Below are 26580 nucleotides of genomic sequence, written 5' to 3'. Positions count from 1 at the left end.
GGGCAAAGGCTGAAGAGTGCATGAAAGTGAGAGAGACACAGGGGCAAGCACTTGTCCCACCTTGCAACATCACTTGTTGGCATCCTCTCATCTGATCCCAGGCTGCAAAGGGTCGCAGCTCCACTTGTGAATTACTGGGTACCCTTACAGCGGTATTATCAAGTAAGGAACAACGTTAGAGTAGCAAAAAGACACGGCTCTGCCCTCGGCTGGGGAGGCACACTGGGACAGCCTCCAGCGCCAGACCATTTTTAGCAAAAGCAATCACAAATACAGTTAACTTCTTAGCTGACTTGTCTACAAAGAGGGAAAGGCTCCATACGATAAGCAGCACCCATTATTACTCTGCTGCAGAATTTAGTTCTTCCAGAAGTAATACACTCTGTTTTGCCAGCATCTAACAGCAAACCATGGAACACGAAGATGCGGAGTTAAGGTACCTGTAAATGCACTGGTTTTGTTTCCCGGCTTTTGTGCTTCCCAGGGCTGTCCTTTGTTGTGCAGCTCTGATATTTTCCAATTTTTTTATATTTGGATATAGTAATTGCTAACACAGAGTCTAAGGCTAGCAATCATAACATCTATTTACAACACGCACACTGGCTGTGTGCACCTATTCCACCAGCCTCCCGTTTGCTTCAAACATGTCAGTCTCCCTGAGGACACGTTCAATGAGAAACCACCCCCCACCCTGCAAAGCCCTGCTTTACTTGCTGCCGAGCCTCCTGCATCCCCCTGGGCAGATTACTTTTGGAAGGCTGACCAGGGAATATTTACCAGCTATGGAATCAACAAAGTTCAGCCACATGCCAACATTTCATGCTGTTACCTAAACGGTGTCAGAACTCTCAGAACTCCATCAAAACAGAACTGGTTTGCACTTTGGTATTAAAAGTTATGTCCAGGCCTGAACACCTCGTTGAGGGCTGGGCCACACAGCAGGCTCCTCTGGGCAAAGAGTTCTTTTCTAAGTAGCCATTACGCAAGTACCAATCTGTGAAAAAAATCTGAAACTCAAAGAGAGAGAACCTTGATTTGACATAGTGCTCTTGCTGCATGTTCCATAGAAGGGAAGTCACCCACATCTTTAGATCTAACGGAAAGTAGGAAAGAAGCACCAAGTGCAAGGTTCTGCATGTGGGCTGGGGCAACACCAAGCACAAGCACAGGCTGGGCAGAGAACGGACGGAGAGCAGCCCTGAGGAGAAGGACTGTGGGGTGTTGGTGGATGAGAAGCTCAACTTGGCCCAGAAACGTGTGCTTGCAGCCCGGGAAGCCCAGGGCCGGGGCGGGTGGAAACTGGGCTGTAAATCCTGGGCCAGAGTTATTTCCTGCAGCTTAAGAAAACTGCGTGGGTCTGGTGATGTCTGGTCGCTGTTTTTAAACCCACACCCCCCCCAGTCGGTATTTCTAATAACAAAGGGTTAAAAGCCAGCAGGCAGTCCCCACGGTGGCGCAGCGCAGGCAGCAGGCAGGCAGGTGCCAGCGGAGCCCAGAGCCCCCAGCAGCATCAAGGGCAGCACCCACCACCGCAGGCAGCGCGGCCGAGCAGAGCGGAGTGTCCGCAGCAGCGCCCCCGCGCACCGCCCCCCCGCGGGGCGCCCCCCCTCGCTGCCGCAGCCGCCCCGCAGGAACTGGGACGGGGTGCAAAGGAAGAGCGGCCGCCGGCCTGGGAACTGCTCCGCCGGGCAGCGGCCGCTGGGTGATACACGTGTCAGCGAGAACCGCTGGAACAGGAAGCAGCTGTTTCTTCCAGCTGTGACACACTCACCCCTGGTCATCGAGAACACGGAGAGAACACCGATGCGACACCCGTTGCCGTGCCAAAGCTCCATTTCTTGCAACATCGCTACACGTCTGACAAGGGAAGCCAGCTGGCAGCTGCTGCACATCTGTCACCGCCAGAAAGCACCCCCGCTTCCAAGGGGCGTCCACCAGCAGACGGAGATCTAGGAAGAAAAGGGAACGCTGAGTACACAGCAGGGCCCGGGTATGTTTCCCTCGGCAGCGTACAGAGCAACCGCATTTCTGTCGGGCACTACAAAATACGCTTCCAACGGCAGACTAGAACCTGATCACCTGAGGCCGACCCTGCCTGGGCAGGGGTACAACAGGGCACACACGGGAAACCACATCCCACCCTGCTCCCGGTAACAAGACTATCGGTAAAAACACCTTTATTACAGAAGGTGCTACTTATTTAAAATACCTTATTACAAAACATCTTATTACAAAAGTTATTTTTAAAAAAGTAGTATCTTGTTACAAACCACCTTATTACAGAAGTTACTACTGGTTAAGAAAGATCTTATTACAGAAGCTGTAAGGAAAGGTTTCGCCTCAGTTCATCTTACTGCCCGGTGCTCCCTTAGCACATCCCGGCCACAGCTGGGAGCTACACAAGCCGAGGCGGTCCTGACAGCTTCTCTGCTCCCTTCTCGTGCGTTTTGCTCAGGGCTGGCTCGTATGAACACGCATGAAGCCATTACATGGATGGTTTAGGTGCTCTTCCACATGGATCTCCTGAACACCACAAGTAGAGGATGTGCCCCCTTTATCCTTCAAACAGTATTTTAACATGAACACAAATGTATAGCTATTAAAAACTTAAGATCTGCTATCAACATAAGTACAATCTTCCTCTAAAAGTTTAAAAAATATTTTCAAGACATAATTAGAACAGAGTACTAGAATAATAAATAACTTATCATTACAGATACCATTAGCATCAAAAGGAAATTATTAAACCAGAAGAATTCCCCAGGAACGTAAAAGATCAGCAGCTGTGACATACATACACTTGCTGGTGAAACAGAGAGCTGGTTCAGGAAGGAAGAAGGTTTCCTGGTTAATCACTTAGAAAATTAGCTCATCTTTCCTTTAGCTGCTCTCCTGAAATCTCAGACCCATTCAGACCCAGAATCTTGCGACTTTCCAATGCTTTTGTTTCATACACGATCCCCAGTAAAGGGCCACGGTACGACTGCAAGCAAAGACAGCGAGAGCACCAACCACCACCTATGCCGAGCATACTGTAGCTCCCAACAACGTTAAATAGATAAATAAATAAGTGAAACAGATTCCTAACAGAGCACTAAAACCCATCTGCTTCCCAGTAAGGATGTCTCAAGAAAGTGTTTAAGGGTTCCTGTAAAGTTCAGACTTTCCAAATCTAAAGAATACAAACAGCTAAGGAATTACTTCATATTAATTACTCTGACCACTCGGTGCTTTATAACTTGACAGGTAGAAAATGTAATGAAAGAGGCCTACTAAACAATACCCTACCAAGTTAAAAAGAAAGCAAAAAATAGAGTGGTGTGGGGCTGGTTTTTTTGCTGTTTTTTTGTTGTTTTGTTTGGGGCTTTTTTGTGTGTGGTCTTTGGTGTTTTGTTGGGGTTTGTTTTTTTTTTTTTTTAAACACAGCTGAAATGATCCAAAGTGGCTGTTGTGGGCAAAGCTCCACGGCTGCTGGAGTCTGACAGGGGAATCCAGCTGGCAGCTGCTGCACATTTGTCACCCACTTCTCACTCTCTTATTTCATCCTCCAGAAAGCACCCCCGCTTCCGAGGTACATCCACCGGTAGACGGAGATCTAGGAAGAAAAGGGAATACCGAGTACGTATCAGTGCTTGGATATGTTTCCCTTGGCAGCATACAGAGCAATTGCATTTCTATCAGGTACTATAAAATATGCTTTCAATGTCAGACTATAACCTGATCACCTGAGGCCTACTGTTTAAAGAAACAGGAATTCTTCCAATTTTTCAAAAATTTAAATATAAAACCCCAAAGCAGATTATAAGAAAAGTGCTCCCATTCTTCAGTATGTATTATTTAGAAATGCCTTTGCCACCATGGATACCAAAAGCCAAACATTAATTACTATAAGCCCCTGGCAGTATCTACAGAAAGGCCTGACCTGCTTGTGCCATATCCCTTTGTTTACCCAGAAAAGGCACAACTGCCTCAAAGCACACCACAGCCAGCGCCAGGATCCCAGAAAAAAACTCGTGGCGTCACAGAGAGGACAGACAAGAGGCTCCTTTTTTGACAGTTACCTCGATCCACAGCAACACAGAGATACTTCCCACGTATGGCCAGATCTTGCAGGTCAAGAAAGTGAACAAGTACCCCGATAAAGTCACAACAGCGCTACCACTGCAAACATCACCCACAAGAAATTTAACCTCTAAACAAACACATTCACATCTTCCAGCCTCTGTTCGTTCTCTGTACTACAAAGTTCCTGCCCAATAGGCACCACTTTTGCACTTTCTGACACCTGCCTCCTGCCAAAGCAGACTCCGTTGGGAACACATCTTGAAAACGCATAGGGATGGAGAAATGAGGGGGCTTGTAACAATGCACCTCTAAATTATGGCAAGTTAAGACACAGGGTATGACACCCACTCATCCCAAAGAGCAGACTGCCAGGACAGGCAATTTGAAATGCCTTCAATGAATATATAATGACGTCAAGGTAATGGCAACTGAGCTGGAGCAAGCAGCTGCCGCTCGGACTCCCGAGAGCAACTTCGCTTTGGGCTTCACACAGATGTTCAAGAGCTCAGGGCCAGGCCTGTCCCCACATTAACTCTTAACACCTTTGTAGGAAGAGATCTCACTGTGACCGGATAGGAAAACTAAATGAACATTAACAGTATTTTTGGCTGGAAGGTGCAGGAAACAGTTCAAGGGAACAGATGACAGCATGGGAGACCTTGCCTGAATGAAGATTTGCCCTTAGCAATTGCACCTAGAAATCTATTTACCTTGGAGGGAATGAGAGAGAACACACAGTGACACAACTGCAGCGGCATGGGAGTGGGTGGTAAATGTCTAGGGCACCTTGCAGCATAAAAAAGAAAAAAAGTCAGAGAAAGTCATCAGATTATTTGCAGGACTAGACGACTCACAGAAAATATATGGTCAGCCATCGAGAAAGAAAGATTTTTTGCTTAATGTCTCAGCATCAGCTTAAATGCTTCAATCCACAAGTAACAAATGCCCCCTGCTCCATTCTGAGATGCCTATTTCCAGAAAGACGGGCTGCAAACAAAAATTCCTCCCATCAGAATCTGGTCCTTCTCCCGTGCTCTTTGAGAAGAGGAAGCACAAGCCACAGATATTAGGTCCAGTACAGCTGTGCTCACGAGCTGAGTGTGCCTGTGGAGCACAATGCAGAGGAGATGGGGAAGGAGACTCAAAGTATTTACAGAGTTCCTCTTAATCCTTTGTGAAGTCCAAAAGGACTCCTGTTGCAAGTGTGTATGCTGCCAACAAAAGCGGACAGATTTATTTCAAAACTCCCATTTTAACAGACAAGCTCAGCTAGAAAGTAGTGGGAAAAGCAGATGCATCATCAGCACCTTCAAATCTATGTCCTAAGAGCGAGCTTGGGGCTGAAAAAAAGCAGTCCCTGAAAGGTGACCTATTCCTTGCACCTCCGTGTGATAAACACGGCAGGAGCTAGAGCACCATACCCATCGCCTCTCAAGAAAAAGAGTGGGAAGGGAACAGATGACACAGCCCGTAATCATTTGCAATGATGTATCTTAGCGCCGAGTTAAGTTCTGCACCCTTTGTAGCAGACTCTGGCTCCCGGGAGGACTCAGAAGTAGTTGAAGAGGAGGGTTCTTCACCCGCTGTGTAGTTAATCTGCATTAATGACATTAACTTACAAAAACCACAGTGGATGCTAAATGTTTGCACAGCTTCAAAAAGGGACTCTAAAAATCAACTGAAGGTTACTGAGGCCTTTTCTGCTTAATGGTACAGAAATGCCGAAGACACTGTTGGAGACAGGACAATGAACTAGAGACACCTTTCATCTAGATTCTGCTGGGCAGAATGTTCTTAAAACTGGTAAACTAGAATTTAGCTGAGAAGGCTGGTTAAATACATTGGTTTTCCATTTGAAGGAAGCAGATAACCCATCTCGGTGATTTATGGTGCTGCAGAGATGGGCTGGCAGCTATGGAGGGAAACCCTGGGGACGGTGTTTTAGGGAAAGGACGCTCGTCTTTTCTTGCTACAGAACAGCTGTGAAATGCAAAGAAGTCCAGTCCACTCTTTGGAGGGAAGCAATGCCTTCTCCACAAAGGCGGGTTTGATTCTTGGTGCGTTTTTACAGATTAACACCTCGGGTTGGGCTCAGAGCTGCTCCCAGTCACTGAAATGTACCACATTATATTGGCTCTCGCTGTGTGGTATCTAGAACTTGGTGTCACCACGTAACAAAGAAAAGTGATGTTAAAGAAAAGTGACATTAACATAGAAAAAAACAGCCTACTGAAATAGATGGAAGAAGAGCCTTTTTCACAGCAGGGTGCATGTATCAAAGTGCAGGCTCAGAAAACTTGCAAAGGAGTGCCCAAAGGAAAACAGGAAAACAGAGAGGACTCCATCACACTCAGAGGGCAAGTTGCCAAGAAACACCTGGAAATCATCGTGATGCATTTTAGCACAGAGAGATTAAAAAAGAAGTTGTTTCCAGAGTCTCACAGAGGACAGGAGGTGCTGACAAAGGTGTAGTCAGAGCAGCAGAAGTCAGGTTGCACTTGAGCCTGCCTGCTTCAGGCTTACAGCTGACATGCAGCCGACAGGCTATGCCAGCTTGGAGGCTTCTATCATGCACCCAACTGACTTTGGGCTAGCTTGAGCCTGATCACGTTGGGCTCAGGTGTGCTGTCTATCTCTACCCTTAACACGCACACCAAGCCCCAAAGGTACAACAGTGGAAATGCAGACCTGGATGACCGTCACATTTCCCAGAGAGTAGACTATGCCAATCGTTGCTAATTAGCGTTAGCACAACAGTGTTTCATCCCTGTGGAACAATCCCATGGGAATGCTTTCCAACATGTTCCTGTACATAACTTTACAACTGGCACGTTAAGCAAATGTTTTGCTTCAGATATGAAAGCTGAGAAGTTTGCTAGTTATCTGTGATACCAGGAAGTAATTGAACAAGAACTCTCGATTATGTGTTTTAAACAAAAGCTTGTCTTTTTTCAAGGTGGCATCCCACCTTTTTTCTCAGCTTCCTGACAGAAAGACTTTATTCCTTACTTAAATGTTTGAAACTGATGGGCATTATGAGCTGAACTATTAACCAGCATCATGATCTGGAATCTAGAAACCACCCTTTGAAGTGAGCAACAGCTCTTCAAACCCCACCATCGGCTCTTTGATGAACAGCTGTGAGGGAAACAGCTTCTTAGAGACTTGCAGGCTGAACCAAATTCCCCTCTAGAATGGATCCCAAGTACTTTTTGTGTCCTCTTATGTCTCTCTAATCTGTGGGCATTTCGGTTTTCCCTTCAGTTACTAGATTTGTGAAGTTTTTAGCCTCAGATACTCTGCGGCTTGTTTTTCTCATGTGCTTCAGGACACTACCAGACTGGTACAATGTGTTCAGTGATCTGAGACAAAGAGTTCAGACTTCTACACTAGCTTCATCAGTTTGGTGGGTTTTGCCCCTGGAACTTCCATAGTTACCTCATTACTCAGTGTTTCCTTCACAGCACTGTCGCCCTCCAGCGAACACGTCTATGGACTTAATCTCAGTATTGTGACATCCAGGTTTCTGGCACAACTCCCAGAACTTCAAGTTTTATTTACTTACATAATTTATACCCTTGCCCACATCAGAGTAATTAGCATAAGTGTCTCTATTGAAGTGTGTTGGTAAGTACACTAAGAGGTTGTACAAGTTTAGTATTTTAACGGAAGGAACAATGAAGTACTCACACGGCAGACAACAAGTAAATTCTTCTACTCTCCCCTTTCTGTAATAGTTAGTTTCAGAGTAGCTGTCACCGTAATCTCTGAGAAAACGTAGAATCTTTCTTACCGAGAGAGTTGCCTGTGTCTGAACTGCGTCTTTTCCGGGAGAAAGATTTTACAGATGAATCTGTCTGTTCTACAGATTCGTTCACAGGCTCAGCTCCTGAAGTGAATTGTCTCTCTTCTGTCTCCGATGTCCTGGATTCACTTTTAACACTAGTATTCTCCTTAAAAAAACACAACACAACACCAAAAGAAATAAAACCAAAGATCACTCAATGTTATCTTATAATAAAACTAATATAAAACCAATAAAACAAAATAAAAGCTATTCTTCTCCACTCCAAAAGGGCATCTAACAGGTGGTGAACACTGCCTAGACAGTTGACATAGTAAGTGTTTTTAACTCAGAAGTAAGGTTGCTAAATTGAAACAACCTCTTACAAAACATCATATTAAGCAAAATATGAGATCAGAAAACTAGAATACACAAAGTTAGGGTACATGTCCCCACAGTCTGAACTTTTCCCTCAGTTATTAAAATAGCTAGAAGAAATAAGCTAGAAGAAATACAGGTGCACTCATTCTTACCAGCACGTGTAATAATAACGACAGATGTAGCTCAAACAACTTGACAGAGCTGTGTGATGCAGAACCACACGTGAACCACACATTTCTGGTTGGGAATCTCACCCCACCCCACACAGTCGTTAAGACATTAAGTTATAATGTGTTGCTTGCTTTTTAGAGCCCTCTGCTGCTGCTCTACATGTATTTTGCAGGCAACCATTTGGCAAACTGGTACATTTCCATGATCATGTGGCAAAAACCTGTAGCTTAAAAAAAAAAAAAAAAAAAGACCCGGACAACCAAGTTCTGTTTCATTTTCACTGAGGCAGTACAGGCCCAAAGTTAAGCACCTGGAATCTACCTTTAGACAGAAAAATTTTCACAGTATCACCTGTTCTAGAATAGTCATCTCTTCTGCAAATATCTTATGCATCAATAACCTAAAGATGAATGACTGCTCAGAGCCTGCAATGTTTCCTTCTATTAAGGGGAAAAAAAGCTTTTGAAAACCATTATGTGCGAGTTTACAGAAGACAAGAGGTCACACTTGGTAATAAGATAGTCTTTCCAAAAATCATGCTCACCACCTTGAGTCTGTCATTACTCAATGTTGAGTATATAACAGGCTATGTGTATACGTATCAATAGAAACACACATACATTGCTTGACAAAGTTGTATAATAACATTCAAAAAGGCCTGTGCAAATACAGTAATGGAGTACTCCAGGGAGAACTAGTTCCCTCCCACACACCTCCTGCACTTGCTGGATACCCATTTGACTCGGTTTTTCCTCTTTGAAATGTGCTGTCTGGATGTATTGCTTTAGTACTGTTAACAAGGCCACGTGAAAAACACGTGGCTAGCAGTGCCTTTTGTCTGATGTCTGAACCACAACTCCTTCCCAGGCACAAAAACAAAGAAGGCAGGCAGGCTGTAGGTCACTACCTTCACCAGCTAGAATCCAAGTCTCACGAGTGATGATGACTTCTCTATTCCTGGTGACATTTCCATAACAGCAAGTTCTAGAAAAATCAGTGAGCAGCCTTCATCAAGTAGTGAGAGAAGGGAAGATTTCTCAGGTAAGCATTCTAAACCAGATATTCCACTGGACAACTGCTCTAGAAACAATTCTGCAAACTTCATTATTTAAAAAGAAGAGACTAATGAAAAGCAATACCAGGCAGGGGATGTAGAAACCAAATTGCAGTGTTTGATAAAGAAAAAACAAGTAACATGCATATGGGGATCACCATTATTAAGAAACCGTTACTAGCCTACGTGGTGAAAGTAGTCTAGACACTCTAACTGGCAGTTCTGCAAAGGACCTGGGGATGCTGCAGTGCCCAGTAAGGCTAACGACACCTTGGGCTACACCGGGACGAGCGTGGCCAGCAAACTGAGGAAATTTCATTCCCCCTCACTGGTGAACCTGTACTTCCAACGCTGTGTCCAATTTTAACCCTTACAGCTGCGTGTGTGGAAACTGAAGAGCAGTCATACTGCACAGCACCCCTTTCAGATTTCTTTTTATCACTGTGTTTATAGAATCTTACACACCAACTCTTCAGTAATCTAATGTAATAGGTAATAATACCATTTTCATCCTAACAGCATCAGCCTAGCCCACACAAGTCTGGCTCCCAAGCTATCCCTTTTTTTTATTGTTCGGTCTTTTAAGCGAACATGTTTCTGACCATGGATTCACCGCACCTGTGGACAGGCCTTCCACTCAGGTCTGATACTTCTGCAGCTTCAGAGTCCAAAACATTGTTTGGCAGAGAATCAAGCAAAGCTACCAAAGCTGACAGACGTGAAAGTTTTGCCTTTTCACTTCAGTTACTGAAAAACGCCAAAACTGCTGCATCTCACTACTTACACGACTTACGAGACACTGACTGGACTATACCTATACCCAGCTGGAACCATGATGGGAAGCTGAGGTACTAAAATTAGCAACTCGCATGAACGGGGTTTGCTGGATTCACCTTCCCCAAAGAAAGCAAGCGTTTCAGCCTTCACATAGGTATGCTGCCAAGGAGACTGAACGAAATCGGAGGCAAATTCCTCTTGATCAAGCATTACAGAAATGTTCTATTTCCACTTTAAGAAGAAAATAAAACATTTCTTAGGAGTAGGAGTGGAATAAGAGGTGCCCATTGAAGGCCAAAGCCTCTAAAAGTCTAGGACAGAAATTCACTGAGGCTGAGAGGACAACGCTGGATCTGAACTGTTGAATGTACTAACTCTTTTCATGTAAAGAGCTGCTCTTTAATTTGCTGTCTTTTAGGAAATCGGGAAAGCAGAATAAAGCAGGTTTCTACTAAACTGTTACTTCTACAAGGAAGACAGTTCAAGGCTCAGTGCTGGTCACAAGAGTAATTAAATGCTGGGAAATACTGTGAACGAAACAGAAAACAAAACAGTACCAGCTTGGTCAAAAGGTCCCGTATGCTAAAACCGACAGTTTCAAGGGCTGACTTCAGTCCACAGAGCAGAAACCCAAGATGAAGTACACAGTATCATCGCAAGTCTTCCGGCTGAAAGTAGCTGGAATGTGTAAGCAGGAATGCCCTGCTCTGTTTGCGCTCCTTGTTCTTGCTCTTCCCTACACATCAGGTTACAGCTGTTGTTTTGAGACTTGACGCTGGGCAAGACAAACCTTTGATCTGACCCAGCAGAGCTGTTCTGATGCTCTTGTATGAACAGTGGAGGAAATTGCTCCCCCTCTGCTTGTATAGAGAGGAATAGAGCGGTCTTCTGTGCACGCCCACTATTCTGTCATAAGCTTGCTCTAAAACACATGGTACCAACAGCCACTGAAAGCCTGAGTGCTTCCAGATTCAGGGATGAGGAAGAAAACTGTGCTGGAGCCTGATGTGAGGAGTACAGGCACCGAAGCCTCCTCTGGAGAGTTCTGCACCTGCCATGACCCCAGGCTCTGGACAAGTAGGGTGTTAAAGTTAACCTTCCCTCTCCCGAGTTTGGGAGGAGGAGACTGGTTGAAGAGGAGTTCTAACAGAAAGAGGGAATCTGTCAAACAAAACGCTGAACAGTCCCTGAATTGCTTTTCAATTGCTCAAAAAATGAGGCCAGTTATTTAACCCGTTACAGTCCAGGACCAACATCAGGATTCTCACAAATATACAAAACCTCCCTCCCAAACAACTACGTGGTTCGTGTGCTTAATTCCCCCAGTTCTTGACAAGGAAGTTCGGGTCACGGACTCCAAAGGCCTTCAACAAGGGACAACCTATCATTCTAAAAATGCAGTTCCAAAATTCTAAAACTGACAACATTTAAAGTGCGGTCAACGCTTAATATAATGAGTGGGCACCAATTAAGGAGTGCTGCCAACTCTATGCACTAGCACAGGGATGTGCTCTTCCCTACACGGTACTGAGCAGAACCGTCTAGTCTAGGCTTGAGCTATGCAGAGGCTTGATCAGGATACACACCCCTTTCTAGAAAGATACCCAAGAGGAAGATGACTAATCTTTATAACGCTGAAAGCAACAACGGGAGGTTTGCGCCAGCTGATGATTTCCGATCTAGAAACTTCAGTGAAGGCGTCAAGCTACCGACAGAACAATAAGACAGTAGCTTCAATGCACACACAAAAATGAGATTGAGTGCCTACATGCAAGGTAGGTCTCATGCAGCAGAAACAGATGCAGTCAATCTCCTGAGCTTACCTTGTTTTCAAAACAAAACAAAACAAAAAGCAGAGCACGCATTTGCTGCCTTAACAGAGTAACATCTAGAATGCCCCTCACCCCTCATGAGACTTATAATTTTACATACCGGGAAGACCAGGTACAGGTAGACCGAAGTACAATTACAACTTGTTGTACACCACAAAGTATAAACCAATGAAGATGCTTTATACCAGTCAAATGTGAATAAACTATACTTTCCACAGAAAACAGAACTTACAACTATTTATCAGAAACAATCTAACCGTTTATCTAAATTTAAGCAAAAATCTGCCTCCAGCAGCAATTCTCAAAATACCCTTCTTTGTTGGAGATTAAAGATGGTATGTTACAACCTAAAAAAGCATCCACTTCATCACCACGAATACACCTGCACTACGCATGTTTCCCATGCAAATGAGCACCCTAACTTGGCCAACAGGCTGACACATGTCATGCTCATTAACATGGGAAACATGGGATACTTTTTCATTCCGTCTTCTTTTTTATATCTTGCTTTACCAAGCAAACCCTTCACTGTCCATAAAAAAAAAGCCATAAAAAGGCTTAATTAAAGAAGCCTTCAGTTCTTAAGCAGGCAAGAATATTGAAAAGCTACCGGTCCAGACCCTAGCATTACTATCAAATATAGTTAGCTCAAGAAAGATGTTGGTTTACCTCCCCTTACCCCTTACCTGCTCTGGACTGAACAATTCTTCCTGAAAAAACATGAGGGAGAACTCAGCTGGGCAGTGATCTGGTTCTTTGCTCCATTTTTCATCTGCTTCCTGTGTGGTCAGAAGTTCCTGTAGTATTTTAGCAGCAGCAGCAGTTTCCATAGACAGAGTGGTATCGGCAGCACAAAGAATGTCAGAAGGCTGTAATGGAGACAAATTCAGTGCTCCATCTGCTTCCACCAGAAATGATGTGTCTGAAGTTACAGGAGTGAGACATTCCAGCTGGCCTTCCTCAGTTGAAGGTGGTGCGTAACTATTAACAGGCGGTGCCTGATTTCCATTAAACTCCAGGATCGAATACTGGCTCTCTACAGGTGCCACTCCCACCTTTTCAGCTTTGCATGATGAATGCACCTCAGCGGCAACCTGAAACGTGGCTTCAAGACTGACTTCTGCCTTCTTGTTTTCTTCAGATATATTACATAGCCAGTCAGACGGCATCAGTTCAGCTTCATAAGATGACTGCATTGGAGGATTCTGGAAAAAACAAAATACAGTGAACTTGTGTATCAAAAAATTACCGTGACAGGATGTGTACTGATTCTGTTTATCCATTTATCCAAGCTTGAAAGATTGTCCGTTATTCTCAGTTAAATAGCAAGTTTAACCAGAAGAAAAAAGATAAAAGCTACTGCTTTGTCTTGGTTTTCATTAACCACCTTACTCTTGGCACGCTTCCTTTCTTCTATTCATGGTCTACCCTGGAGAGAAGGTTACTTACTAGGAGCTGGTGTATGCCTGCAGATGCATTGTCTGCACACCCTTTGCACCGCAGGTGTTAAATATACCCAAGCATTCAAATCAGAGACTTCTGGTCTTAGTAGGACCTGTGGGGGTACACTAGAACCACCCTCTTCACGTGCCACATACGTAATAGAAAATGAGAGAGAAAATCCACCCGCCTTCAGTTCCTTCTAAAACTCAAGCATTCCTGTTGTTGTAGTATAAAAAAATCAGTATAAACCACATCATTTTTAAGCAAAAGAAAAAGGTCCACATGCTGTAAATGTGCATATGGACAACACAACTTGAGGAACTCACCGCTTCTTAACCAATAATACCATTTTCCTCCTCAAGTGATTGTCCATAGGCACATCTACACAAGGGGTGCCCCCCAGGAACGCCCCAGTCCCAGGATGAGTGGGAGTTCAAATACCGGTGAAAGCAAATACTGCAAAACTGCCCTGCCTGTCACAGCCTCACATCTGGACTCTCCGGTCATGACAGTGTCCCACAGAGGCACAACCCCAAGTCTGCATCGATCTGCATAAAAACCCGACAGAATTTCAGGTCAGAAACACTTCTTGTAGAACCTACAGAGACTGCCTTTGCCATCACAGATCAGGTCTGAACACTACTAAAATTTTTCACTGTAATGACATCACAGGATGACAGGACACAATCAGCAATCCAGTGATGATTTTTTTAGTAGCATTCATATATATCGAATAACCTTTAAAACAGAATGAAGACAATGAAAGAGTTTTTCCAAAGCAGCAAGTCCTACCCAAGTGAAATGATAGATGGCATTTTAACAGCCAGTGTCTGTACTGCTACTTCTTCTGGAGGTGACTCAGTCAAAGGACACTAGAAGGGTCATTTCTTCTGACAAATACAAGTCATACAATGATGTTGAACAGAAACTCAGGTCTATTTAAAATACAGCCTTCTTTTGGAAGAGATCCAGTATGAAGGAGTAGTCCTTAGTGCCTGACTATCCTTAGACCTTTTAGCTGAGGTCATGGTTAATGAAAAGCTACTTCCAGAGACGAGTAAATTAGAGAACAGGAAGCTACAGGATCACCTACTAGGAAAGCCGTATCAGATCAAATGCCAGTGAAGGACTTGGTCTCTCCCTGATGGAGATACCACAAAGAGATGAGATCCTGTCTCCTGGGTGTGTGAAGGCAAGTCCTAGTGTGGATTCGTGTAGATGTGCCAGTTTGCAGATAGCCACAAACTGTGGAGGGTGGGGGGAAACGGAGGGGGAAATAAAACCTGGAATTTGAGAAATTTAGGTTAAGTTAAGCAAAATCTTTTCATTAAAGGCTAAGCCACCTTTATGTTTTTATGAGATAGGTTCAAACATTATTCCTCTCATTTGATTTTTTTTTCAGTTCTATTTTTTTAAAATGTTAATAAGGTGTTTCATTTCTGTTGCATTGCTTGTTTAGTGTCATAAGTAGTCAGGATTCTAAGTAAGATCTGGATTACCAAACCATCCAGGAATAAGATCATCCCTGCCAAAAACCAACCAACCAACCCACCCATACTGAAGCTTTTTCTGCCTCTTCTTAGGGGACCTCAGCTTGAAGCTGTTACAGCACATATTGTCCTCTTGGATGCACTACAGGATCTCGTGTGTATTTCCAACAGGAGAAAGGGGCCACACAAAGGTACAATTTAAATCCTTTTAGTTCACCTGGAGAAGGATGGGGGGAGGCAGCAATGAAACAAGGAAAACCGATAAAAGATTGAGAAGTCAGGGCCTGAAAGACTAATAGCTTGCTGGTCATTCAAGCTCAAGAGGAAAAATGGTCTAACTTAGCAGAAGTGGTGAAAGAGAAGACGGGCATTTCACTTACAAGATTAGCGTAGCGTGTGCAGGAATTAAAGCACAACCACACCTTTTCAGGGACCGCTAGGACTACACAAATCTGGCTTGAGTGCTTGGGCAATCGGAATTAGTTCAGACTTGATTTCTTTTTGAAATAACACGGCTGATTATCATTCCTTATTACAAACAAAAGCAAACTACTTAGGACTGCTTTTAAGGTCAGAAAGTTGTTCTTTTTTCTTGCACGTTTATTTCTTCCATTTCCCGTTACCTCTTGCTTCAGTTCCACAAGGAAATACCGACAGCTTAATAACCATGGTAATAGCAATAATCAAACGGCAGGGCTGCTATTAAAAAAAAACAAAACGAGGTGAGGGCAGGAAAAAAAAAATTAAAAAAATCGCTGAAATCCAATATGTAGCCTCAGTTCACATCTATGATAAAGCAGCGGGGAAGTATTGAGCTAATGGTTGTGAGCTGCCAGCACTGCTGTTGCAGAAGATAGCAGGAGGTCTCTCAAAAGACTCATTCCTACCCAAGGATACTGATTCACCACACTAATCCAAACCCCACTTAAGAGAACCCAAATGAAAAATGGGTAAGAAGTTGTACCTGAGCTCCCTGTTTTGTAACCAACCGTGATGAGTGTAATACAAACCTCTGAAACCCCGATTTCAGAAACCTGGTGAGATACACCATCATCAGCCACCGTGTCTGGGTATAACCACCTATGTCCCCTTGCCATTCCACGCAGTAATTCTCTGTAGCTTTTCCTGGAGAGCAAACTGCAGCCAACCAACCAGTTAGTTACCGGCCTGGTCTGCCCATGTTCCAGTCAGGGTCACCTAACACTTTCAGCAGCTCAGGTGCGTACTGTACAAGCCCAGCAGCTGGCCTCCAAGACCCAGAAACTCCACCTGTCTTAATCTCTCCTAAACTTAAAAGTGATGCTCTCTGCAAGACCCAGTAAGGAACAGCACAAGGTTAGGCTTCCTTGTCCAAGAGTGCCCGCTTTTCCTTCTGAGACCACAAAGCACCGTCTGGATCCAACAGAAACGGGGCTGGTAACCAGCTTGCTGACTACTAGTGTGCCGATACGGTTCGCTGTCTTCGGGACTGGTCCAGCAGTTTCGCATAGGCTTTGCCACTCCTACCTAGCAGCACACAGCGGGACCAAACAGCCTAAAACGCCCCGCAAACCACGCTTCAACAGCATCGCACTGAATTCCTGCAACTGGTAGAAGGTATTGAGTGGAACGATAGGAAATATACCATGCAATAGTTCTATTTTTTGTGAAGAACAATAAAAATGCTTAGTCAGCCAGGGCTGATGAATTTTACCGCTTTTGAGGATTTGTGCAAGTGGTTACTGATGGATGATCAGTACACCAGCCGGGCAGGATGCTCAATACTGCAGCTTGCCACATCCCCCAGCAGAAGTTTGGGGAAGTATATGCCCCAGAACACACAAAAGGCAAACTGATTATTCCCCACAGCTCAGCAAGAACCGCAGGCAAACTGCTGTCTTCTGTACCACCTGCACAGCCTGTCACCACGTTCCAGGAGAAATGACCTAGGCTATGCTAAGATCGGAAATCTCTAGAAGTCCCGTTGATCCACGCGGTACGATAGCTGTGTTACCCTGCTCAGAGACAGCCGGTTACTGACCTGGTGGAACTGATACAGGGCACTGCTCGCCTTTGGCCTTCTCACGCAGAGGATCGCCTTCCCGCAGTCTGCCCAGATGCTCGGCAGCTTTTTGCTGGGGGTTTCCAGGAAACAAAGCAACCACTAGCAAGTGGCCGAAAGCTCTTCTGACTCCACACACTGCCCATGGACTCGCTTCTCCAAACAACTGATTTTTACTAGACCCTTCGGACACTGTATATTATCCTTCAATCTAGCCACAACACCACCTCTGACAACTCCTTTGGAATGATTTACTATCCCATGGATCTCGGCCTTCCGAGATAAGCTATTTAATTGTGACTGCCCATCGCTCAGATGGATCCTCATGTCCTGGAGGAAAAAAGCAGCTCACAATGAAAGTGAGATGACAAAGATGCACTGTGCAAAAAATAAGTACTACAATATCGACGGCATGACTGGCTGTTGGCTATTTATAGCCTTACACTAACGTGTTACCCTGGCCATAACCTGCCCATCTTGGATAAGCTTATTTTTTAAAAGAAGTCATGAATAAAAGAGAAAGGTTGATATTTGCAAGACAGGAAACTGGATGATCAAGCTTGGGTAGGTCAACCCTTTTTCAACACGCATAAGCATAACTTGCTTTGCTTGTCCTCTGTGAGGGGGAAAAAAGTATATGCGTTATGCTGTAATAAAAAAGGAAGCTCTTGCATTTTTACTTCAGATCTTCTGATATCTGATAAGCCAGGCCCTCCAAATAAGGCGCAGTTTCCACTAAAATTACATAAAGCATTTACAGGAAGTACTGGAGTTATCTTTAATAAGAGATCTCCGAGGTGGGGCCCATTCCACAAAGTCACCTTAGTTTTTCTCGTTCATCAAATCAAACTCAGGACTGCAGGAAACTATCTGAGACAAAGAAGTGGAGCTGCTTCTCAGTATTTTCATAATATTAAAGAATTTCTTTTTGTCCAGGCAAGAACATTCTTCAAATACAAATGCAGGCTCATTAACTAAAAGTGATTCTGGTGAAGTCAAGCAAAAAACCACTCCACTGATGAGGACATCCACTATGCTGCTACCCTGAAACCTAACCTGAATTACAAAACTACTCGTTTAACATTCAGTGGTTCTTTGAAATAGGTATTTGTAAACCACATCACTTTCACTTTATCAAGCAGATCCATTTTCAAATTTATATCCTTAATTTCACAAGTGTATAAACCTGCAGTTCATTCATACAGTCTCCTTCGCTTTCACCTCCTTTAAGTAGGCTACGCTCACCTGGAGAAAGCTGTCGTGGGTGCACGCTGAAGCAGTAGGACCAGCACAGCCAGCCAGAGGATCTGTGTGGGCTGCTGCTGAACAGCTCTGCGGTGTGGCTGCAAGAATTCAAACACAGCTATCAGACTGCCGGGACTTGTGCCTGGTGTGCAGAGTTCTATTGCTTACTTTGATTAAACATTTCAATAATCACACAGTAAGCGAAATTCCAGAAATTTATTCTTAACCAAGAGTGTATCATTCCGAAGAATATCATGACTACTCCTAAACTACCACTCACCAGAAAGGTCTTCATAGGTAAATGAACCCTACAGCCACAGATGCATTCAAAAGGCGCGACTGGACTTGCACTGTCAGGTGGCACCAATAACTAGTATTTCTCACATGGTCTCCATGACTGATTTTTCATTATTAGACACTCTCGGATAATAAAGCTTCAACGCATTTCTTTGACGCAATTCTACTACTGTCAAAGGTTTTGCAGATAGTTGAAAGTAAACAGAACTAAATCCTTAAACTAATTATGGTCTAAGGCTAGTGGGGAAAAAAAAGACTTAGATGAGCGTATTTTATGTTACTGACTTTTCAATAAGAATCATAATGAAAAACCAGGGAAATCTTTTTGTCACGGAAGTTAACAAACAAGTTTGAATACACACAAAAAGAAATCTTTTGACAAAGTTCTACTTTGATTTCATTTAATGGGACTTCAAAAGTGAAATGAAGAGAGTCAAGAATAAGATTGAACATACATTCTTTAGTTCTCTCACTTACTAAATACATATCTTAAGGTTAACTATCACTCTCCAAACAAACTAATCTTGCTGCTGTGCTTTCATGATGAAGGAAACCAGACTTTTTCATGTGGACATTTGAAGAAACACGCCTTCAGCATTCTGTATGTTATAATATATAGAAGAAAGGATAGCGGAGAGATTAAGAGATACACAGGCACAGAAGTAAAACCGCTGAGACAGTCCTAGAGTGACAGTGAAAATTAAAAGATTTATCATACTCCACTGAAATGTCACTTACACTCTCAGAAACGCGAATTAATTCACTGGAGGTTTCAAACGCCTCAGATTCCCTAAGTTTCTGTATTTTAGTTTTGATTACACCTTGCAAAATTTGGTATGTTTTCACTGCGTTCTCGCACCCACCTCCCACCCGAGAAGATTCTACCTGAGCAACATAGCCAAGTTATCCTTTAAACTTAAAGCAACGAGCGTCACCCAGCGAGAGAGATCTCCATATTCATGTCTAAATCTACGCTGGTCTCCCTCAGCTCCCCTACAGGCAGTACTTCAAAACAGGCACTTCCAGGACACCAGTAATCTTACCCCAAGACAAACTCTAAACCGAGCTACGTGAAATCGCACCCGAGACGCCCCTTTCCTTCCCTTGACTACGGGAGAGGGCTGGGGCCTTAGCTGAGACAGAGACAACTACAATTCATCATGATGAGTTTCAGCCTATGCTCTGTAACCAATAGAAACGCAAAGCGGGGACCACCTCCCACCTCCCACCTTAATGAAGCAAGTATTCTGGATGAGGCTTGGAGCTACCTGGTCTAATAGAAGGTGTCCCTGCCCATGGCAGGGGGGTGGGAACTTGCTGATCTTTAAGGTCCCTTCCAACCCAAACCATTCTATGACTCTCAGGACACCTGCTCCTGGGAGAAGACTTGATAGTTAGCAGCTGGTAAGGCAGGCTCCACACTCTGGCCACCACAGAAATCTTTGCATAAGGAGCACAAGGCAAGGAGCACGTGGCAGAAGTTGCCTGTCTCTTAAACATTTAAGTGTGTCTACAAGAAATGCCCAGCTCCTCAGAACCCTTCCTTGACAAAAATGACGTTACAGAAACTGTTGATTATTGTCCGAAATGTTCTCAGCAGAGGTCTCAGAAGACATGCACAAAAGATGTAATGATTTCACTGTGTAGGATTTCTAAACAGGGATAGATAGCTGTCTTTGTGAAGGTGCGGCTGCCAAAGGAGGAGCAGGCAGAAGGAAAGAATAACAACTGAGCTTTAGTTTGTTCAAGGAAAGAGTCACTGTTCTGAATTTCAGAAGTTTTAGGGAAACTAAAAAAAAACACCACAAACCCACAACAAATACACCACCACTCCCCAGAAAATACCCTATCATGTGATTTTTCCCATTCAAGGTAAGGGCAAGGAAAAGAACAGTAATTTGCTTCAACTCCTCTTCTGAAGAATAAAAACACTTCAGTGAGACTGATTTACTTTGCAATTGAGTGATTAAGTGAGACTGACAATTGTGGCAGAAATAATTTAGAAAAAAGAAAGGAGCCAAGACTTTTGTACTTTCTAGTTTTCAGTGCATAAAAAAATACAACATAAAGAAGCTAAGCAAGAAAAAAAATGTAGATACAAAAATAGTATGAGCAGAATGAAATATTCTACACCAGGAGTCCTCAAACTACGGCCCACGGGCCGGATATGGCCCCCCAGGGTCCTCAATCCAGCCCCCCCTATTTACAGAACACCCACACCACCCCCACCCGCGCCGGGGGTTGGAGGGGGAAACCAAGCAGACGCAGATGACTTCCTGCCATCTAATCCGCGCGCCGGCCCCCTGTTTATAAAGTTTGAGGACCCCTGTTCTGCACAATACTTTTGACTGATCTTTGAGTTTAAAACCTTAACCTGGAAAAACATGAGACCAAGGCCTAGGATACTACTTCTTAACAAGGTCTCAGTGCTTTAATATCATTGTCCAAGTTTTGCTTAATTAAAAAAACAAAAATGAAAGTTAGCCTCACACCGACTAGTATTGGACAAATATTCTTCTCCTCGCCCTTTCACCTCAACAGAAAGGCTATCCAGAAAATCACCAGGGGACACACAAAATCTGGAGGAAGGGCACGAATACCAAACAGAAACTCCTTTTGCTTTAGGTCCATCTTCCTTTTAGACTTGACACTTTCTAATTCTCACTTGAGATATACACATGGCGGAGTATTGTAGAAAAATATTGGAAAGTCTCACTTTAAAATCTATTTTTGAAAAGCAAATGCAGAAATTTTTTTTCATACCTGTTGGATAGCAGGCTTGTGAGTACGGCACTGAAGATGCAGAGCTGCTGCAATTTGCAATGGATGCGGCAACGCTTTGAGTCCCTTGCTGAAGTGGCGGAAGAGAAGCCACAGGCTGGAGGGTGTACGTGGCTCCTGTTGGAAGTGTCTGGAGTACAGGAAAGGCAGCCCCTTTATCTGGAAAAGCTGGGGAAGCCCCTTGCCCTGGCAGCAACCCAAGTGGTCCCTGCTGGATCCAAGTGGAAGGGACTGGAGTCGGATCTAATCTTTGTGCTGGTAAAGTGCTGGGGGCTTGGCACGAGGTTGCCATGTAGGAGTAAGGAGAGAAAACACCTTGACCGTAAAGTTGATGAAACTGTCCTACAGTCAGCAGTCCTGCAGTGGGTACAAAATAAAGCGAAACAAGTGTTAAGGAAAGGAGTTTTCACAGGCAAAGAAAGGCAATAGGAGGAGCCAAGGCTCTACAACATGATTTGGGAAGACTACCTTTGCTCCAGCATACTTAATCCAGAAAGGAGACTGTACTCTTAGACCCGAGCATGCACTAACTGCTGTGTGGCACACGAGCGAAGCGCCAACCCAGAGGTGTCTGCGTAGCATTCAATCTCCTTAAACTGGCAGTAACGAGTTACCCATATTTAGAAATGTGCTATAAATCAAAATGTGTAGTAACTTACTAAACCAAACAAAAGCAATTTTGAAAATACTGTGTGTTAAATCAAACAATACATTTTAAAAAAGGGACATCATAAAGCAAGATTTGACCAAACTCCACTACTGACAGCTCACAAACAGCTAAGGGAAGGGCAATGTCAAAATCCTCCAATGGACTTTGCAAGTACTTTATGACAAGTCATTTATTTGGTCAAGAAAAAATTTCAAAGCCAATTTTTTCTCAGTCAGCTCAACTAGTTCAGTGCAGACTAAAATATCCCAGTCTTTGCCATTTTGTTATTTCCTAGACAGTCCTTTTATTCTTCTCTATTATTTTATAGTTTCCTCTCTCAGACAGTTACTGTTTCATGAAATGGCATTTGCTTTTATACCATGACAGCTCAATTTCTGTTTTGGTGACTTTGTGGAAACACTGACAGTAACACCGCAAACGCCTGTGCTCATTGATTTCTGCAAGAACTACTGCATTTGTGACTCCCCTGCAGGATTGCATTTAGCCATGAGAATTACAAGTTTCAGGATGGTTCACGTCAATAGGGCTTATCTAGAAGCCAGGCTTTCTCAGACCTGTAGTTTCCAATTCTCACCCAAAAGGACTTTTTTTAAAAATAGCCTCACATTTACCTCTTGCACTCCTCTGATGAAATCAGTAACATACAGTCATTATTCTGCAAGTTCACATTTAACCATTAAGAATCACTAAATAAATACCAGCTGACCCTGAAGATTTGCTAAGACTTAATGTATAGGACCGTTTATTTCCTGTTCAGTACTTTCACCATTTATAAACAGAGAAGGAACAGGGGTATGAAAATTCTTTTGTTTATATTTTACCTTTGGATAGGGACATGAAGATTATCTAGTTCTAACACGTAAACAAGACACCACGGGATGCCAAGTTACCAACCTCCAGTTGCTGTCCAGGAATTGTTCCTGAATGTTTAACAGAGCGTTACACCCTGCAAGACACTGGGAACAGACGTGCCCCTAAACAGTCAGTACAGAGCGCACAGTGCATTGTCAGCCTGTCAGAACTTGACTGCATAGAAACCCCAATGTTTTCCTTGTTCTGTCTTTCTAGAAAATGAGACTCCTAGAGCAAAAACTCTGAAAAAAAACTGAAACTGCAGCCATAAAAACAGAGGACAAAAAATGAAAGTCATCTCTTTCTCATAATTTCCTTTACCAATGGTCTGCATTACATCAGACAAACCACGTCACTGAAGTCTGCAATGACTCATCTTAGCCTTAACAAGGTTAACATCAAATCATTAGTTTAAATGTTTCCTAGCCTCCCTACTGAAATAAGTTCCATCCCTTCTCAGATGCTTCATTTTGTCTTCTTGGTATTGCACGTGCAGTTCCACACACATCACGGAAAACACCACTTGAATTAGATGACAGTTCCTACCCTGACACAGTAACCAAGAGTATGGGGATACCCTACTCTGCTCTAAAGGCCAGCCGGTGCTGCAGACAGCAGTACCGTCAACTGCTTCTCCCCTTCTCCTGGTCGCACAGTCCTGCCGCTCCTCCTACACCGCGCCTTACAGCTCTGCACCCATGGGGTGCATCACTCGGGTCCAAGAGCCAGCCAGGCTATTAAAGTCTTCTCCGATCACTGCGCTGAACCAACACGTTGCTGTATCAGCTGCAAGGAAGATGACAGTTAACACGCCACCAAGGGAATGGGAAGCCGGAGTGCTCTTCTGGCAGCAGCCCAAGAGCACTGCAAAGCAAGATATTCACATCTTCCTTACACAGCACCAACTACAAAGCTTTAGGGCCGATACAAAATTTGTGGAATAATCCTGAGGGCTCACACTTGTCTTGGGAAAACTCAGATCCTCTCAAAGAGGGTTAGAAAGAAAGAAAACACGTTCTAGGGCTTTTCAGCAGTATTATTTTCTAATTAGCTCTCACCTACTCATTCAATCAGTTTTAAAAACTACGTAGCTTGTGAATTCTTTTTCAGGAGACAACTGACAAAAATCTTACTACCAGGTCTTGTCGCCTTTGCACAAAACTAACAGGATGCTCTAGTTATCACTTCACACGACTCACTGCTTCACACACATGTAATGACAGCATATTAAGCATCCCTACTGATGGGCATCCTTACTGACGGGCAAGAAGCAGTAACGTTCATCTGGTAGAGCTGTGCCAGCTCCACAGAGATCGAGCAAGGGTGTTCTTAGTGTAGCACGCAATGGAGACTGTACTGTAGTCTACAGGCAGCCTGAAATACATGTGAACCATGCTACTCATGCTTACTGGCAGCAGATCTACCTGCATAAACAACAACAGCTTCCCTATACCAGCTGAACTGAGATGCCACCGGCAAGGACAGGTAACCCTTCTCCCTCAGGAGAGCATTGATTTTCAAATCCCATGCCACCCAGCGCTTCTCAAAAACCCACCAAGGCCCCACATGGCCCACTCTGACTCACCAGGCCTGCTGAGCGTCGAGGGCGGAGGCAGCGGCTGCCCATTCAGTGGCGTGCCAGGCAAGCGCTGGAAGCGGTTGGGTGGGCGGCTGGTCACATCCAGGCCCGCTGCCATCTTCGCCTTGTTGCCCTTCGTCAGGCGCTTCAGGTGGACGAGGAGGTCGGGGCGGTCGCGGCGAAAGTGGGGGCTGCGGAAGCGATGCAGGGGCCCGGTGCAGTTGCCACCGTTGCCTTGTCCACCCTCTGGGCCCGGCCCAGGCCCGGGCCCCACCACACTGCTCCCCGGCAACATCCCCACCTTGCGGAAGCCATAGAGACTGAGCTGCCGGATGAAGCTGCTGAAGTTCTTGGTCTTGAAGAAACCGGCGGCTGCCGCTGCCCCACGGCCACCCGGCTGCGCGGCGACGGCCGGCCCGGCGCCCAGCAGCTCGCACTCACAGAGCGGCTGGTTGATGACCAGCCCCCGGCCGGAGGCGCCCCAGCGAACGGAGCGGCAGCGCGGGCTGTTGACCAGCCGCCACAGCCTGGCGGGGAAGGTGTCGGCACTGACGGGGACGGGCTGCTGCGACGCGTCCGTGTCGGTAGGTGGCACCAACCGCCGCGCGCTCAACCGCCGCCCGCGCGGCCTCCGCTTCCGTGCCCCGCCTGCGAGGCGCTGCCCGCCGCGCGCGGCCCCCGGCCCTCAGCCCCGCCGCGGCGCTGGTCCGCGCAGCGCCCCGGTCCCTCGGCACGGCACGGCCGCAGCCCGGCCCCCCCGCAGCCCGGCCCCCCCCCCTCAGCCCCACCTCAGCCCCGCCATCCCCTCAGCTCCCCCTCAGCTCCCCCTCAGCCCCGCCATCCCCTCAGCTCCCCCTCAGCCCCGCCATCCCCCTCAGCTCCCCCTCAGCCCCGCCATCCCCCTCAGCTCCCCCTCAGCCCCGCCATCCCCTCAGCTCCCCCTCAGCCCCGCCATCCCCCTCAGCTCCCCCTCAGCCCCGCCATCCCCCTCAGCCCCGCCATCCCCTCAGCTCCCCCTCAGCCCCGCCATCCCCCTCAGCCCCCCCTCAGCCCCGTCCCCCCCAGCTCCCCCTCAGCCCCGCCATCCCCCTCAGCTCCCCCTCAGCCCCGCCATCCCCCTCAGCTCCCCCTCAGCCCCGCCCCCCCCCAGCTCCCCCTCAGCCCCGCCATCCCCCTCAAGCTCCCCCTCAGCCCCGCCATCCCCCTCAGCTCCCCCTCAGCCCCGCCATCCCCCTCAGCTCCCCCTCAGCCCCGCCCCCCCCCAGCTCCCCCTCAGCCCCGCCATCCCCCTCAAGCTCCCCCTCAGCCCCGCCATCCCCCTCAGCTCCCCCCGTCCATTCAGCTCCCCATGTCCCCTCAGCCGGGCCATGTCCCTCAGCCCCGCCATCCCCCTCCGCCCCGCCGGTCCCCTCGGCCACCCCCTCCGCCCCGCCGGTCCCCTCACCCCGCCGGCCCCTCAGCTCCGCTGCCACCAGCATCTGCCGTAGCTTCCGTGAGCGACCGGGCGGCTGAGGCCCGGGGCCGAAAGCTGCCGCTCGGGGCGGCCCCGCTGCCAGCCCACAGCCGTCCCGGGGGCAGCCTGGACGTCCTTGAACCACGGCGCGGGCGGGCGCCGGGCCGTGGAAAGCGGCTGCAGGCGGGGCAGAGCGGGGAACACGCGCTCCGCGACCCCGCACCCCGCCATGGCTGCCCGGCGCCCCGGGACCGCGCGCGGGAAAGGGGGCGGGGCCGCAGGACCACGTGACACAACATCGAATCCCAGGGAGGGGAGGGGCGGGGCGGGGGCGGGTTCTGCTGAGCAGCCGGACCTGCCCGGGCGCCGCGGCTGCCGCGGGGTGCGGGCGGCGGGGACGGAGAGGGGCGCGGGCGGCGGGGGCTCGGGAGCTGCTCCATGTGCCGGGGGCACCCCGGGCTGGTGCGTACCCCTCCGGGAGGAATGCAGCCGGCAGAGCAAAAGTGTCGGCTTAAAAACCACTGGCAGTTCACAAAAGGAAAAGCGAATTTATAAGGAGTGCAGAGGAACACGGAACAAATCGGGAATTGTGTCACATTTGCCCCAAAACCCCCCAGACCTGTGCAGTTCTGATCCCCACGCCAGAACAGATCAAGTGGAGTTAA

The 26580-nt window shown here is 46.3% G+C and overlaps 1 protein-coding gene across 1 annotated transcript; it reads right to left on the bottom strand.

The window, feature by feature from the left end:
* Window positions 1-982: 982 nt before the first annotated feature.
* LOC130159246 (heat shock factor protein 5-like) lies at window positions 983-26146 on the bottom strand. The gene is made up of 7 exons (XM_056360649.1): window positions 25939-26146; window positions 24469-25146; window positions 21344-21718; window positions 18284-18381; window positions 12751-13269; window positions 7859-8018; window positions 983-1949 (listed from the first exon to the last, which is right to left on the bottom strand). Exons 1-7 carry the CDS (start codon window positions 26144-26146, stop codon window positions 1768-1770), a joined length of 2220 nt encoding a protein of 739 aa, XP_056216624.1. The 3' UTR covers window positions 983-1767.
* Window positions 26147-26580: the final 434 nt, after the last annotated feature.

Source organism: Falco biarmicus, chromosome 15 (genome assembly GCF_023638135.1).
Source record: "Falco biarmicus isolate bFalBia1 chromosome 15, bFalBia1.pri, whole genome shotgun sequence".
Classification (NCBI taxonomy): Eukaryota; Metazoa; Chordata; class Aves; order Falconiformes; family Falconidae; genus Falco; species Falco biarmicus.
Note: the sequence above shows the minus strand (reverse complement) of the source record. Positions and strands in the feature narration are given on the sequence as shown.